Source organism: Pogoniulus pusillus, chromosome 2, assembly GCF_015220805.1.
Source record: "Pogoniulus pusillus isolate bPogPus1 chromosome 2, bPogPus1.pri, whole genome shotgun sequence".
Lineage (NCBI taxonomy): Eukaryota > Metazoa > Chordata > Aves > Piciformes > Lybiidae > Pogoniulus > Pogoniulus pusillus.
In genome coordinates, this window is record NC_087265.1 from 13230190 (window position 1) to 13242331 (window position 12142).

Here is a 12142-nt window from a genome sequence, read left to right on the forward strand (position 1 = left end):
ACTCTATCCCTGTCACTCCTATTCAAGTGTTTGAGTCACCACTTTCTCTGCCTCAATGAAAGGCAGCAGAACTGCAGGAGCTGTGGTAGGACTACTGCTGAAAAAAAAGCAGTTATCAGTAATTTGAAGCTTATAATTGCATGTCCAATGTATCATCACTTTTGTTGCTCACCAGAAGGGCTGTATAATTTTGTCAGATAGTTCAGGTGATAACTGTCCACAAGCACAGAAATTAACTTTACTTTGAAGTGATGGTTTCAGCTTTTCACCAGCTTTTTGTACATAGCATTTTTCTGGGTTATTTAGACCTAGTAAATTGAATTCCTATTCAGTGATAAAACATGGTATTTAAAAATTTGCTTTAGCTCCAAATTTGAAAGACAAGGAAAACCAAGCAAAGGTGGCATAAGGCAAAACGTCACCACTCTGCGTTACCCCAACAGTGTTTGCATAACGTTTTGTTGCCGTATTAGCATTTAAAAGTAATGAATAATGTGCGCCGGTGCTAAAGTAGCACTGTTCAGATGAGGTTTCCAAGCACAAACTGGAGGCACCTGCAGATTTTTCACACTGCAGCTCTCTGGGAAGCAGTACAAATGTGCAGTGAGTTTGCATTTGGGCAAGAAACTCTGCTGGGAGTTACGTACCTGCTAGCTCTGCTGGCAAGCCCTGGAATGGTCCTGTCGGAGCCAGCGGCAGGTGAATTTAAGTGCAGAGTGTTTTGCCAGAGGAGGCATTGCGTCACATCAGGAATGGTGTGGTCAGCAGGAGCAGGGAGGTCATTCTGCCCCTGTACTCTGCACTGGTTAGACCACACCTTGAGTACTGTGTTCAGTTCTGGGCCCCTCAGTTTAGGAGGGATGTTGAGATGCTTGAGCGTGTCCAGAGAAGGGCGACGAGGCTGGGGAGAGACCTTGAGCACAGCCCTACGAGGAGAGGCTGAGGGAGCTGGGATTGTTTAGCCTGGAGAAGAGGAGGCTCAGGGGTGACCTTATTGCTGTCTACAACTACCTGAGGGGTGGTTGTGGCCAGGAGGAGGTTGCTCTCTTCTCTCAGGTGGCCAGCACCAGAACGAGAGGACACAGCCTCAGGCTGTGCCAAGGGAGATTTAGGCTTGAGGTGAGGAGAAAGTTCTTCACTGAGAGAGTCATTGGACACTGGAATGGGCTGCCCAGGGAGGTGGTGGAGTCGCCGTCCCTGGAGCTGTTCAAGGCAGGATTGGACGTGGCACTTGGTGCCATGGTCTAGCCTTGAGCTCTCTGGTAAAGGGTTGGACTTGATGATCTGTGAGGTCTCTTCCAACCCTGATGATACTGTGATACATCGGAGCACACAGTGCCCCAGCCGGTTTGAGGTGAGGCTGCCGTGGGAAGTGGCTCCCCTGCGGCAGCCACCAGGCGGCGCTCACGGCCCTTCTATCTGTCTTTTTAGCCTGTGAAGATGGATATAAGCTGGAAAACGAGACCTGCGTGAGGTATGGCGACTGTTCTGCCCCCCTCCTACCCCACTGTCCTTAACATTGCTGTGGTGACCTGTCAGCACAGTGAAGGCACTGAAACTCCTTGTTGTTTTCTGTTACTAGCTGCCCGTTTGGCTTAGGTGGATTCAACTGTGGAAACCGTAAGTACTGAGTTTTGCTTCTGTTATTTCCAGTGTCAGAAACAGGAAATTTGAAAGCAGTAACTGCAAATTATTATGTCTAAAATGCAGTAGGTACATGTCACTCTTGTCAGTGTTTTTTGTTTCTTCGTTTTCTATTGAAAATTATTTTGTTGAGCCCTTTGACAAAGCTAACTTAATATTATCTCCTAAGCAAAAGAGATCTTTCTCTGACTATTCTTCTATGACAGCACACTTAGTGGGCACTCCTGAGTCATAGAATTACAGAAAGTTAGGGGTTGGAAGGAACCTTGAAAGATCTATTTCAGCTCCCCTGCCAGAGCAGGATCATCTAGAATAGGTCACACAGAAATGCAAGGCATTTGGAGCTGAATCCATTAAATACTATTTGAATTATCCATGAAATGGTGTTGAATATTTCTTCCCTATCAGAGAAGGGAATCCATCTACTAGGGAAACAAGTTCTTCCTTCAGCAGGACATCCCCTACTCCATTCATTTCACTTGAAATTTTAAGGCAGCAGGGAGAAAGGGAAGATGGGAAATAGTTCATCCTTTTGCACAGGGGCTATGAGTGTGTTTACATTTGTATTTACAAGCACAGCACTGTTGCTGAGTGAGTCTTTGTCTTTCTCAACTCTAGCGTATCAGCTCATCACTGTGGTGATTGCCGCTGCAGGAGGAGGACTTCTGCTCATCATGGGCATAGCACTGATTGTCACCTGCTGCCGGTAGGTGCTGCCAACAGCCCTGGCTCACATGCCGTGCTCTCAGTGGGTTCTGCTACGCTTAGTGCTCCCTGCTCCCCACAAGTGAACCCTGAAGGACGAAAATGTAGGATCGCTAATCGAGTGGCTATGTCAGAGTATGGCACTGTGCTTTAGTTTGGGACATACCTTTTTTCCCCACCATTCATTGGACTAAGAAAGTGAACCTGATGTCTCGTGAGGTTATGTGACTTCTTGAGGTTATTCTGCTTTGAACCAGAAGTGTCACCGAAGTACATCATACAATATAGTAATCATGTAGGGGTGTTTGGTGTCATTCAGACTAGCCCCTTGCAAATCTTTCTTAGGAAATGCTGTAATTAAGCACTTGGAGATTTGAATACTGTGAGGGTTCCCATGTTCTTCTTTCTTCCTGAATTTCCTTTGCTGTTTTATTGACTCAGGTGAAGACACATACATTCAAGAGACAATAAGCATAAGCGGGAACATGAAAGGTTCAGACCGAGTGTAGGAAAAAACTCCTTCACTGAGAAGACAGTGAGGCAGTGGAAGCGGCTACTCAAAGAGGTTATGCCATCTCCATCCTTGGCGATGTCATATCCCACCACATAATGCCCTGAGTAGCATGACTTGACCTAATATATGAGTTTTGCCTTGGAGCAGAATATTGAACTGTAGCCCTTCCAAGAGCATCTTTGTTCCCTGTCATGATTTGTAAAGTGAAGTAAATCTCTCGAAATCAGGTTGGAATTGCTTACAAGATGGCAGGATAAGCTGTGTGTTTTCTCTTTCCTTTGTTATTTTGTTAACAGGAAGAATAAAAATGACATAAGTAAACTCATTTTCAAGAGTGGGGACTTCCAGATGTCACCGTACGCTGAATACCCGAAGAACCCCCGGGCACAAGAGTGGGGCAGGGAGACCATAGAGATGCAGGAGAATGGAAGCACCAAGAACCTGTTGCAGATGACAGATGTGTATTATTCGGTACCTATCCATAGCTTTACCTATTCACCCTTTGTGCCCGATACAGGAAAGACACATGCCTTTATTTTTGCAAGTCCAGATCCCTTTCCTGCAAAACAAAAAGAACAAAGCAAATTCCATAGACAGCAAGGCCAGGGAGTCCTATGGGTTTCTAGCTATTACACATGGTGAATACCACAAAGAGATGTTATTAGGAAAACTGCTTGAGACACATCTAGGAAAATTTTGCCCTACATGTCCAATCCTAGAGTGGAGAAGAACAGTTAAACGTTTGGACAGACTGCTAGGGATCCCTGTGGGTAGTTTTCCACCCTCACTGATGATGCTGGAAGATTGAGACCTCTGCCTGAGTGCCTTAATACCAAGATGTGAAGATGCTGGGCTGTCTATTATTCCACTTGTCTACTCTCCAGGGTACAGACTCCTTTCTGTAGCAGTGAGGGAAGAAGTGGCAGGGAAGAAGTAATGGAGGAGTAATAGGCTATGTAGGGCACAAAAAGACCGAAGCTGTCATGGTTGGTACCATCTTAATGTCTGTATCGAGCTAGAGCTGTGATACTGGTGTATCACTTGTCACTAATCTACAGCAGTATACTCAAGAGGGGTTACTTGTGTGAATGAAGGTTGCAGAGTTTCATCTAAATCATACATTCTGTACTCCTGTTTTTGAGAGCAAAGAGCAGCAAGTGGTAGTCTTTTTTTGTTTGGTTTGGTTTGGTTTTTCTGGCTTGTATTTTAAGATTTCCTGTATGTAAATTTGCCAGGTTGCATGGCACAAGAGATTCTCTTCCTTTCCCTCCTTCCTGTTTCCAGTAAGAATGAAATATTTGGAAGTGAAGATGTATTTCCTAAACAGTTTTGCAGGGTTTTATTATGCTGGCAACTAGAAAGGGGAGCTTTTAGTGAACAGTAGATGACAAGGACTTTGCATGGATGTGCTGTGTTAACACATCTGACTGGGTGGCTTGATGGTACTGACTGGGTGAGAGGACTGTGCAATCTTGGTCCGATACCACAGTTCTTCAACCAGACGTCCTCAGGAGGTTTACATAAGAGAAAGGAAGTTCAGATTATTTAATTTAATGTTTATTTTATATTAAAAATGTTTATTTATAGTTCAGGTCCCTATGTTGGGAGGGCACATGCCTATGGGGGGGGAGAGGAGTGCTCCTAGGAAGTAACCAAAGCAGGAGAATAGCTTTGATTTTCTAGAAAAATCATTTTTCCTTGAAAAATGGCTCTGGGGCAATATCCTTCTCATCAGAGTTATTTCAATACCTGAGATGAACAGCACGGTTCTCTTGGATTAAAAATTAGCTGTGTAGTTAGAGTGCACTCAGTGGAGTCAGGTAAACTGCCAGTCTGCTAATGGCAAGACGCTGAGATTAAATTGACTCAGTATAATACCTTCAGGCAATACATAACTCCCACAGTAAAAATAATTCTAGGCTTTAGACATTGTTCCTTCTAGCTACTGAAATAACTGCTAGGAAAGGTAGTGACACTGTGCATTAAGAAGGATTTAAATGTGAGAATAAGATCTGTGGTTTTTTTTCTGATACAGCCAACTGGACTGAGAAATCCTGAACTGGAAAGAAATGGACTTTATCCTCCCTACACTGGTTTGCCAGGATCTCGACATTCGTGTATCTACCCTGGACAATACAATCCATCCTTCATTAGTGATGAAACCAGAAGAAGAGACTATTTTTAGCAAAGAGTGGAGAGGGAATGGAAGATTGGCACACTTTTGTGGCCTGTCTCCCCCAGGTACAATCTGTCTCCTGGACAGTCCAGCCCACATCAATCTAATCTTCACTTTTAACAGGAAGGACTTTGAATTTCATGCCAAGCGTTATTGACCTGAGGAGTGGTTACACTTGCTGAGCAGCAGAAAGGGAGGAGGAAGAGGAGGGAATATTTCAAAGTAAACATCACTAAAAGACCCAGATGGAAGTTAACACGTGTACTCCAGATTTGTTCTGTGCTGCTTCTTCACTCTTTACGCTACGTGGCAAGCATGGATCAGTACAAGCAGAGGAACTGTGCTCAGCACTCTGCATTGAATGCCACTAGGGAGTGTTTTGTTTACAGATCTTGTTTGCTGTTGACTGTGCTTGTCACCTTAGCCAGCCTTCATGCCAAGATTCACTGTGCATCTGCTTTTGGTAGGGCAAGTTTGTCCACTTCTTTCACATTGCTGTGTTGTTTTCTTTTTTGTACATGACAGGAAAGCAGGCATGTCGTCTGGCACCCACCTTCTTGCTGGTAGAAGTTCTTCAGATGGGTGGGTCCTTGCTGCAGCCTGGTACCTGGTAATGTTGGCTGAATTCGTGAGTTAGTTATCTCCAAGGAGCATGGGAAAATTAGTCATACCACTGCAATTTCAGCTGAAAAAAGACACAATTGATCCTATGTGCTTTTTGCAAGAGTCTGAATATGTTGGTTTTTTTGTCAATCTCCATTATTCAGTAAAGATACCACTACTTGTCATCTCAGGGCTTCCATATAGAATATTATGAGGCTCTATTTCCCTGCAGGGATTTGAATATCTGTAGAAACAGCAATATAATGTTAAATAATTGCTCACAAGAAAGAAGGTGGTGAGCTGGGAATTCAGATTATTCCTTGCAAAGAATCTGGGAACAAGCAATAATGCTATAGCTCTGTCTGGGCAGGTGGAACCTGCCTCCACAGCCACCCCCTTGACTTCTCTAGGAGCTGTGAAGGCTTTCAGTACATTGGAAAATAAGGCTCCTGCAGTCAGTTGCATTTACAGGAGCGAGAAATGTTATCCTTTCAACCCCAACGTACCAAAGGTCACATAAGTTGAAGTGTTTTGCTTACTTCCGTCCTAGTTTTGAGGCAGGCTTTCTCGCCTAGCTGTGCTAACTGGTATTAATTATCTTGACAAAAGCTCAAGTGTATGAGTTACCACATTTCTCAGCAAAGATTACATTGAAAGCTCTTAAATGGTATTCTGACCTGAGCTGGGCGTTGAAGGACACCTTAGTGATGAAATATATTTACAACTTATCTTTACTGCATTGTTAACTTGAATCATCCAAGATATGTATTCTTCCCCTAAATGTGATTGCACTTTCAATTCAAAGTGGCTGCTTGTATGTAGCCATTAAACCAACATCTCTGTTGTGCACACATAAACTACTTTTCCTGAAGGGCACATACTCTCTGATATTCCCTCTCCCCTGCAGAGCTCAAAAAGACTCAGTGCCTACAAGTGGTTTATGAGGTAGCTCAGCTCACTGAAGCACTAAGGACCACAGGATGTGTCCCCCCAAAGTGCCTAACTCCAAATGAGAACAGCAGTTCAGATCCTGATATGTTGTGTGGTTGCTCCCCAGAGGTGAATGTGGAATGATGAGGAGCCGGTGGTAGTACTTGTGTCCTACAGATGCTGTGAGTCCCTCAATCCTTTCCCAGTCACTTCATAAGCTTTGTGTTCCCTATCAAAAGTGAGCAGCAGCTTCCCAGAGGAAGGGGAGCTCGCACTAGGTAATCATCAGCTGCATGTTCTAAGAGGTTTTTGGTCTCTGCTCATACTTACTTCTGTTTTCTCAAAACTGTAAGGCAGGAAAGGTGCCACAAATGTGTTTGAGGAGACATAGTTTGGTGTACCAGCCATAGCACACAAGAGTCATTGTCTTTCTATGCCTCACCCCTTCCCTACTGTGCAGAAAGCAATGTGGGCTTGCAGAAAACCAGATCTTTAGGGATGCCTAGGGTAGTATGCTTTGCACTTACATGACCTTATGGTGGCAATGAATGAATCTTCATGCCTGTCTGATGTATAATCAGCCTTGCAGGTGGTAGTACACAACTTCTCCCAGCTGCAGGGAAATAGTGAACAGATGCTTATGGGAAGTACAGCTGCCTAAGGAGCTATATTTCATGAAAACTCTAGTTACAAAACTAGTTTAACAGGTAAAGTGCAAGAACTAGCTGTTCCCTGCCATGCTGACCAGTATTTCCAGTCCACCAAGGATGTCTCCCTTTCGTTGGCAGGTAGTACCTTAATCGGACAGGATTCACTGGATGATGTGAACTAAGGGCTTGAGCCTGCTGTGCTGTGGGCACTGGCTGGGTTGTTTCTGTGTGAGTTGCCTCTGTTTGTGAGAATACCTAGGACAGAAAGGATTGCCTTTCCCATGGTCTGGAAGAGGGTTTAATCTGTACTATGAAAGAAGTGTGAAACTGGGATTCATGCTAAATCTAAGTTCAAAGCATATATAGATGAGCACTGGGCTCTACCTCTATTGACTAATGTAGCTTAGCAAAGTGACAATGCTAGAACTTTACCACATGCCAGCTTTTTTTGTCAGATAGGGAAGAGTTTAGGCATATGCTCATAGGCAAATCTGTTTAATTGCTTAGTTACTTAAAAACATGGGTAATGTTCCTCTGTGTGCCAAGTACAAAGTAGGAAATACCAACTCACAATTGCAGTTCAATTTTTAGATATAAAAAGTAACAGGGACTGCATGAAGAAAACTCCTGGTCTGTATCTCATGACAAATTGCAGATTGGAAAGTATTTGAGTAGAAAATAGACTGAACTGTTCATAATTGAGATCACACAAAACTTTGCAAGTAACTGATTTTGATTTCTTGATGATCTTCAAACTCTTCTTAATGTTGTATAGGGAACTAAAGCATCTCAATAAGCCAGCAGGATTTTCTGGGTGAGGACTTTGAAATTTAGCATTTTCCAAAGGAAACAACTTTATCACACTCAAATTTTCTCTCTTCCAGAGCAGGTAAACACTAAAGAATTTCTTATGAGAATACGTCCACTGCAGCTTGACTTTCTTTTTAACTTTGGTAAGAAGGGAGTCCCAGAGTGAATGCATAGCTCAGAGGAAAGGAGGGTCTCTCCTAACCTGCATCACCACCTCTGGGACTTCTAGGAGACCCGACTCATCAAGCAGAGACATAGGCAGGTGCCAGTACTGGGATAAGTACAGGTGCTTTCCCACACGGTGATCCGGGAAGTATTTTCAGTGTTGACTGATGCAGCTGGGGTGATTCAGATTTTATCAACTCAGTCACTCCCTATGCTGTGATGCTCTGCTGTTCACCCAAGCCCCACCAGTTCCCAGCTCTACTTGGTCAGAAGGCGTAAGTGCAGTGCAGTGTGTTCTGCCACAGTTATGACAGTTACTTTACTGCAGTTATTTATATCCACGTCAGCAGTTCTGTTATGACAGTTACTTTACTGCAGTTATTTATATCCACTTGTCAGCATTTCTGGGCTTGCCCAGCCACAGCAGGTGTGAGACTTACTTCCGTGCAGCTCACCTTCCTTAAAGCTCCTGCTGGAATCGTCTCTGCTTTCATCTCTGCCATAAACGTAACACCGCTGGCAGCGCAGTGGGGTTTGTCACTCCCGTTAGGTGTGAGAGGGGTCTTCACATACCTTCAAACCCACTTTGAAATGTGGATGCCTCTCTGGTCAGTACCTAACTTGCAGTAAAATGTCTGAACAAATACATCTTATTTGTAAGACTATTTACATTACTTGTAGCTACCAGAAACTGCAAATTTTGACCACACTGGATGCTTTTGCCAGGTGGAATTGCTCTCCACTATCCATGACTATAAGATGGAAGTGGCATGTTTCTTATAAGGAGAATGCAAGTAGTTCAGCCAGATGTGGGAAAAGGAAGGGAAACTACACCTATGCTGCACTTCCAGAAATCTGCCCTTGCTTCTGGCTGCTTTGGAAAGCTAGGGGAGCAGTCAGCAAAGGCAGTTTTGTATGGCTGTATTTTTTTATTAACTTTGGAAAAAATGCTACCTTTGTTGCTTGCTGGGAAAAGATGTGGGAAGCACATGCTTGCTCTTACACTGCTCTGCTGACTGTGCTGCCAAAAGCCCTTCACCCACAGAAATGCTCCTGACAGCCAGTCTAAGAGGCAGCCTCGGTGAACAGAGCAGCAAAAGACAGACTTGAGGGATTGTTCAAAAGAGAAGCTCATACGTGCAGCCTTCCAGCATCCCTACTGTACACCACTGCTCTAGTGGCCACCTCTCCCAGCTACACTGCAAAAATCAGGGGCCTTTTGCATGCTGTTGAAACATCACAGACTGAATTGAGCTTTATAAGGGAAAAACAGGACTGGGGCATTTTAATGTCTTTTGTCCCCCACATTTAGAGCATTAGGTAGCACAATGAATGCAGTATGGTCATGTACTGAGTCAACCTTTGTGAAAGGTATTTGCCTCCATATTAAGTGGTAGTAAAAGTCTTTAAAAATAGCAATGAAATTGCAGTTAGAGAGAGGCTTTTGACATTGTGAAATTGTTTCTGCCAATACTTGGTAAAGGTTTTTTTGCTAGGAACCAAGAGAGCAGCAGACTGGGTTTGGACACGGCTACAAATGCGCCAGTTGCGGCCCCAGGACTTGCCTCTAATGCTACGCAATAGCCGTCTGTGTTCAAAATCCAGCTGGACTTCTGATTCCCTCATAGTGATGTTTAGTCTTTAGTTTTCTTCCTTAAATTGGCAAGAACAGATGCATTTTACTTAAATGCCCTTCCTGTGCTGGCTAATGTTTTTTCCTCTTTACACACACCCATTGTAGTGACTGGGGTAACTCACCCATGGACTCTAATGACTTTTTTTTAGGCCTGAATTATTCCACCACCAAGGTCATCTGTACTTGCTTTCCAATGGCTCTGTGTTCTGTCTGCTTTTGTGATACCATTGCTGCCTTTCCATTTTGTATTTATTGTTTTAAAGCATTCTTTCTTACTGTAACAGGACCTGTATTATGTGAGATTGAACAAAGCAGGTTCAAGACAACTTTCCTGAGGAGAGAATCAATGTGAATTTTGAATAGCTGTTTTACTGATCAGCCAGCCTGTTTCCTGTCATATAAGATCTTGGGACTTAGAGATGCTTTCTGCAGCCACAGATAAGAAATACTCTTCAATTCACTCTTATTTGGTGTCGCCTAGTTTCATAAGGGGTATCCACTATATGCTTGTAAGGTTTTTGGGAGCTTTGCAATGTGTATTAAATCTTCATTCTTTTGAACTCCTGAAATTGGAAAGCAGGACAGAAATGCACGAAGGGATAGTAAACAAACAAAGAGAGAAAAAAGGAAAGTAATATGTTTACTTGTTTTGCAGAAGTAAACATCTACAGTGTGTGGCTTCTGGGAGGTGGTGGAGTCACCGTCCCTGGAGCTGTTCAAGGCAAGATTGGACATGGCACTTGGTGCCATGGTCTAGCCTTGAGCTCTGTGGTAAAGGGTTGGACTTGATGATCTGTGAGGTCTCTTCCAACCTTGATGATACTGTGATACTGTGTGATACTGTGTATTATGAGATGACACTTCTGTGTATGGTTTGTGCTGTGTGTGTAATGTCCCCATTGAGGGAAAACCAAGAGAGGGTGTCTGATGTTCCTCAAAAGTAGTATGGAAATGCAGAGTCCCTCGGTCTTTATTCTGGTAAAATACTAGAAGAGATGGGAGTCTCATTTGGGTTAATGACTGCAGCAAGCCTCCCCTAGATCTGCAAAGTCCTGTGGAATACAGTAAAAGCTAATCACTTCCTTCGAAGAGTGACATAGAATTCACTTAACATAAAAAAAGTCTCCAATAAAATCTGCTAGGGTGGGTTTACATTAAAGAAAACAAAAACCCCACAAAGAAATACTTAATAGTTTCCTTTTAAAAAGAAATTCTGTAAAACTCAGCCATTTGTTTCAAGTCCCTACAGGACTTTGTTCTGACAGAAGGCCAAACTCTGTGTGTAAAATCGTAATGATTTCTTTGATCAGCTTGCAGAAGTGAAGTAGTAAATCTCACCTTTTGTGAGCTCTCTTTCAGAAATAGATGTATCAGCATCTGTTTGTGCTCCTTTTATCAACCTGAATGTAAACCTGCTTTATGTTCTTTTACATTGCTCTGTTCCCTTATCTCTGAGTGTTTGCTTCCAACTCACTGGGTTCTGAGAACATCTTCCAAGCCAGTATTATTTAAAGTTGTATCATATTTTCAGCCTCCACTAATTACACAGTACTGTAGTAGCAAAAATATAATTTTTAAGGATTGGATTATTTTTATACCAGCATCCAATATTACGAAACCTGGCGTTCTAGTCAGTATTATAAAAGGATACAATAAAACTATGGATATCACCACGTCTCAGCTTTTTTATTATCTTTAGCTTTTCCCTGCATGGAGATACACATCCAACTTTAATTTATTGTAAATAGAAATTTAATCAAGAAAATAAGGGGTTTGGGTTTTTTTTTTTGGTAGTTTTTTTGTTCTTATGGTGGTGCCTGGTGAATAAGTAACTAAGATGGAAAGCCGAAAGGAAGTGGGCAGATAGTGCTAAATGCATTTCTGCTCAGCTGAAATACAGATTGTGTCTGATATGTTTATTTCATAGTAGTATCATAGTATCATCAGGGTTGGAAGAGACCTCACAGATCATCGAGTCCAATTTCAGTAGCATTGGTCTAGTTGACTGGATAGGGCTGGGGGATAGGTTGGACTGGATGATCTTGGAAGTCTCTTCCAACCTGGTTGATTCTATGATTCTATGATTAAGCAACTGAGTTTACTTTTATGTTTTTTTCTCAATATAAATTTTCACTCTGCTGGAATTAGAACAGAATTGGTGAAGTTGTATGTATGTATGTGTAAGTGCATGTTGGAGGAGAGGGGGGAGACTGGTGCAGCAGGGCTGTGTGTAAAGACAAGGGACTGAACATGACCATAGTGAGATCAGTCCTACCTCAGCAAATACTATCAGGGACTGGGAAGAATAT

General features: G+C 42.9%; 1 protein-coding gene across 4 annotated transcripts in view; it reads left to right on the plus strand.

Annotated features, from left to right (window-relative positions):
- Positions 1-11503, plus strand: part of HEG1 (heart development protein with EGF like domains 1) — a 64155-nt gene extending 52652 nt beyond the window's left edge. For all 4 annotated transcript variants that reach the window (XM_064156695.1, XM_064156700.1, XM_064156712.1 and 1 more), the window contains 5 exons: positions 1432-1474; positions 1583-1620; positions 2263-2350; positions 3160-3334; positions 4899-11503. In XM_064156695.1, the coding sequence (XP_064012765.1) occupies positions 1432-1474; positions 1583-1620; positions 2263-2350; positions 3160-3334; positions 4899-5048 (494 nt within the window). In that variant the 3' untranslated portion in view covers positions 5049-11503. The remainder of the gene's footprint in view (positions 1-1431; positions 1475-1582; positions 1621-2262; positions 2351-3159; positions 3335-4898) is intronic.
- The last annotated feature ends 639 nt before the right edge of the window (positions 11504-12142 follow it).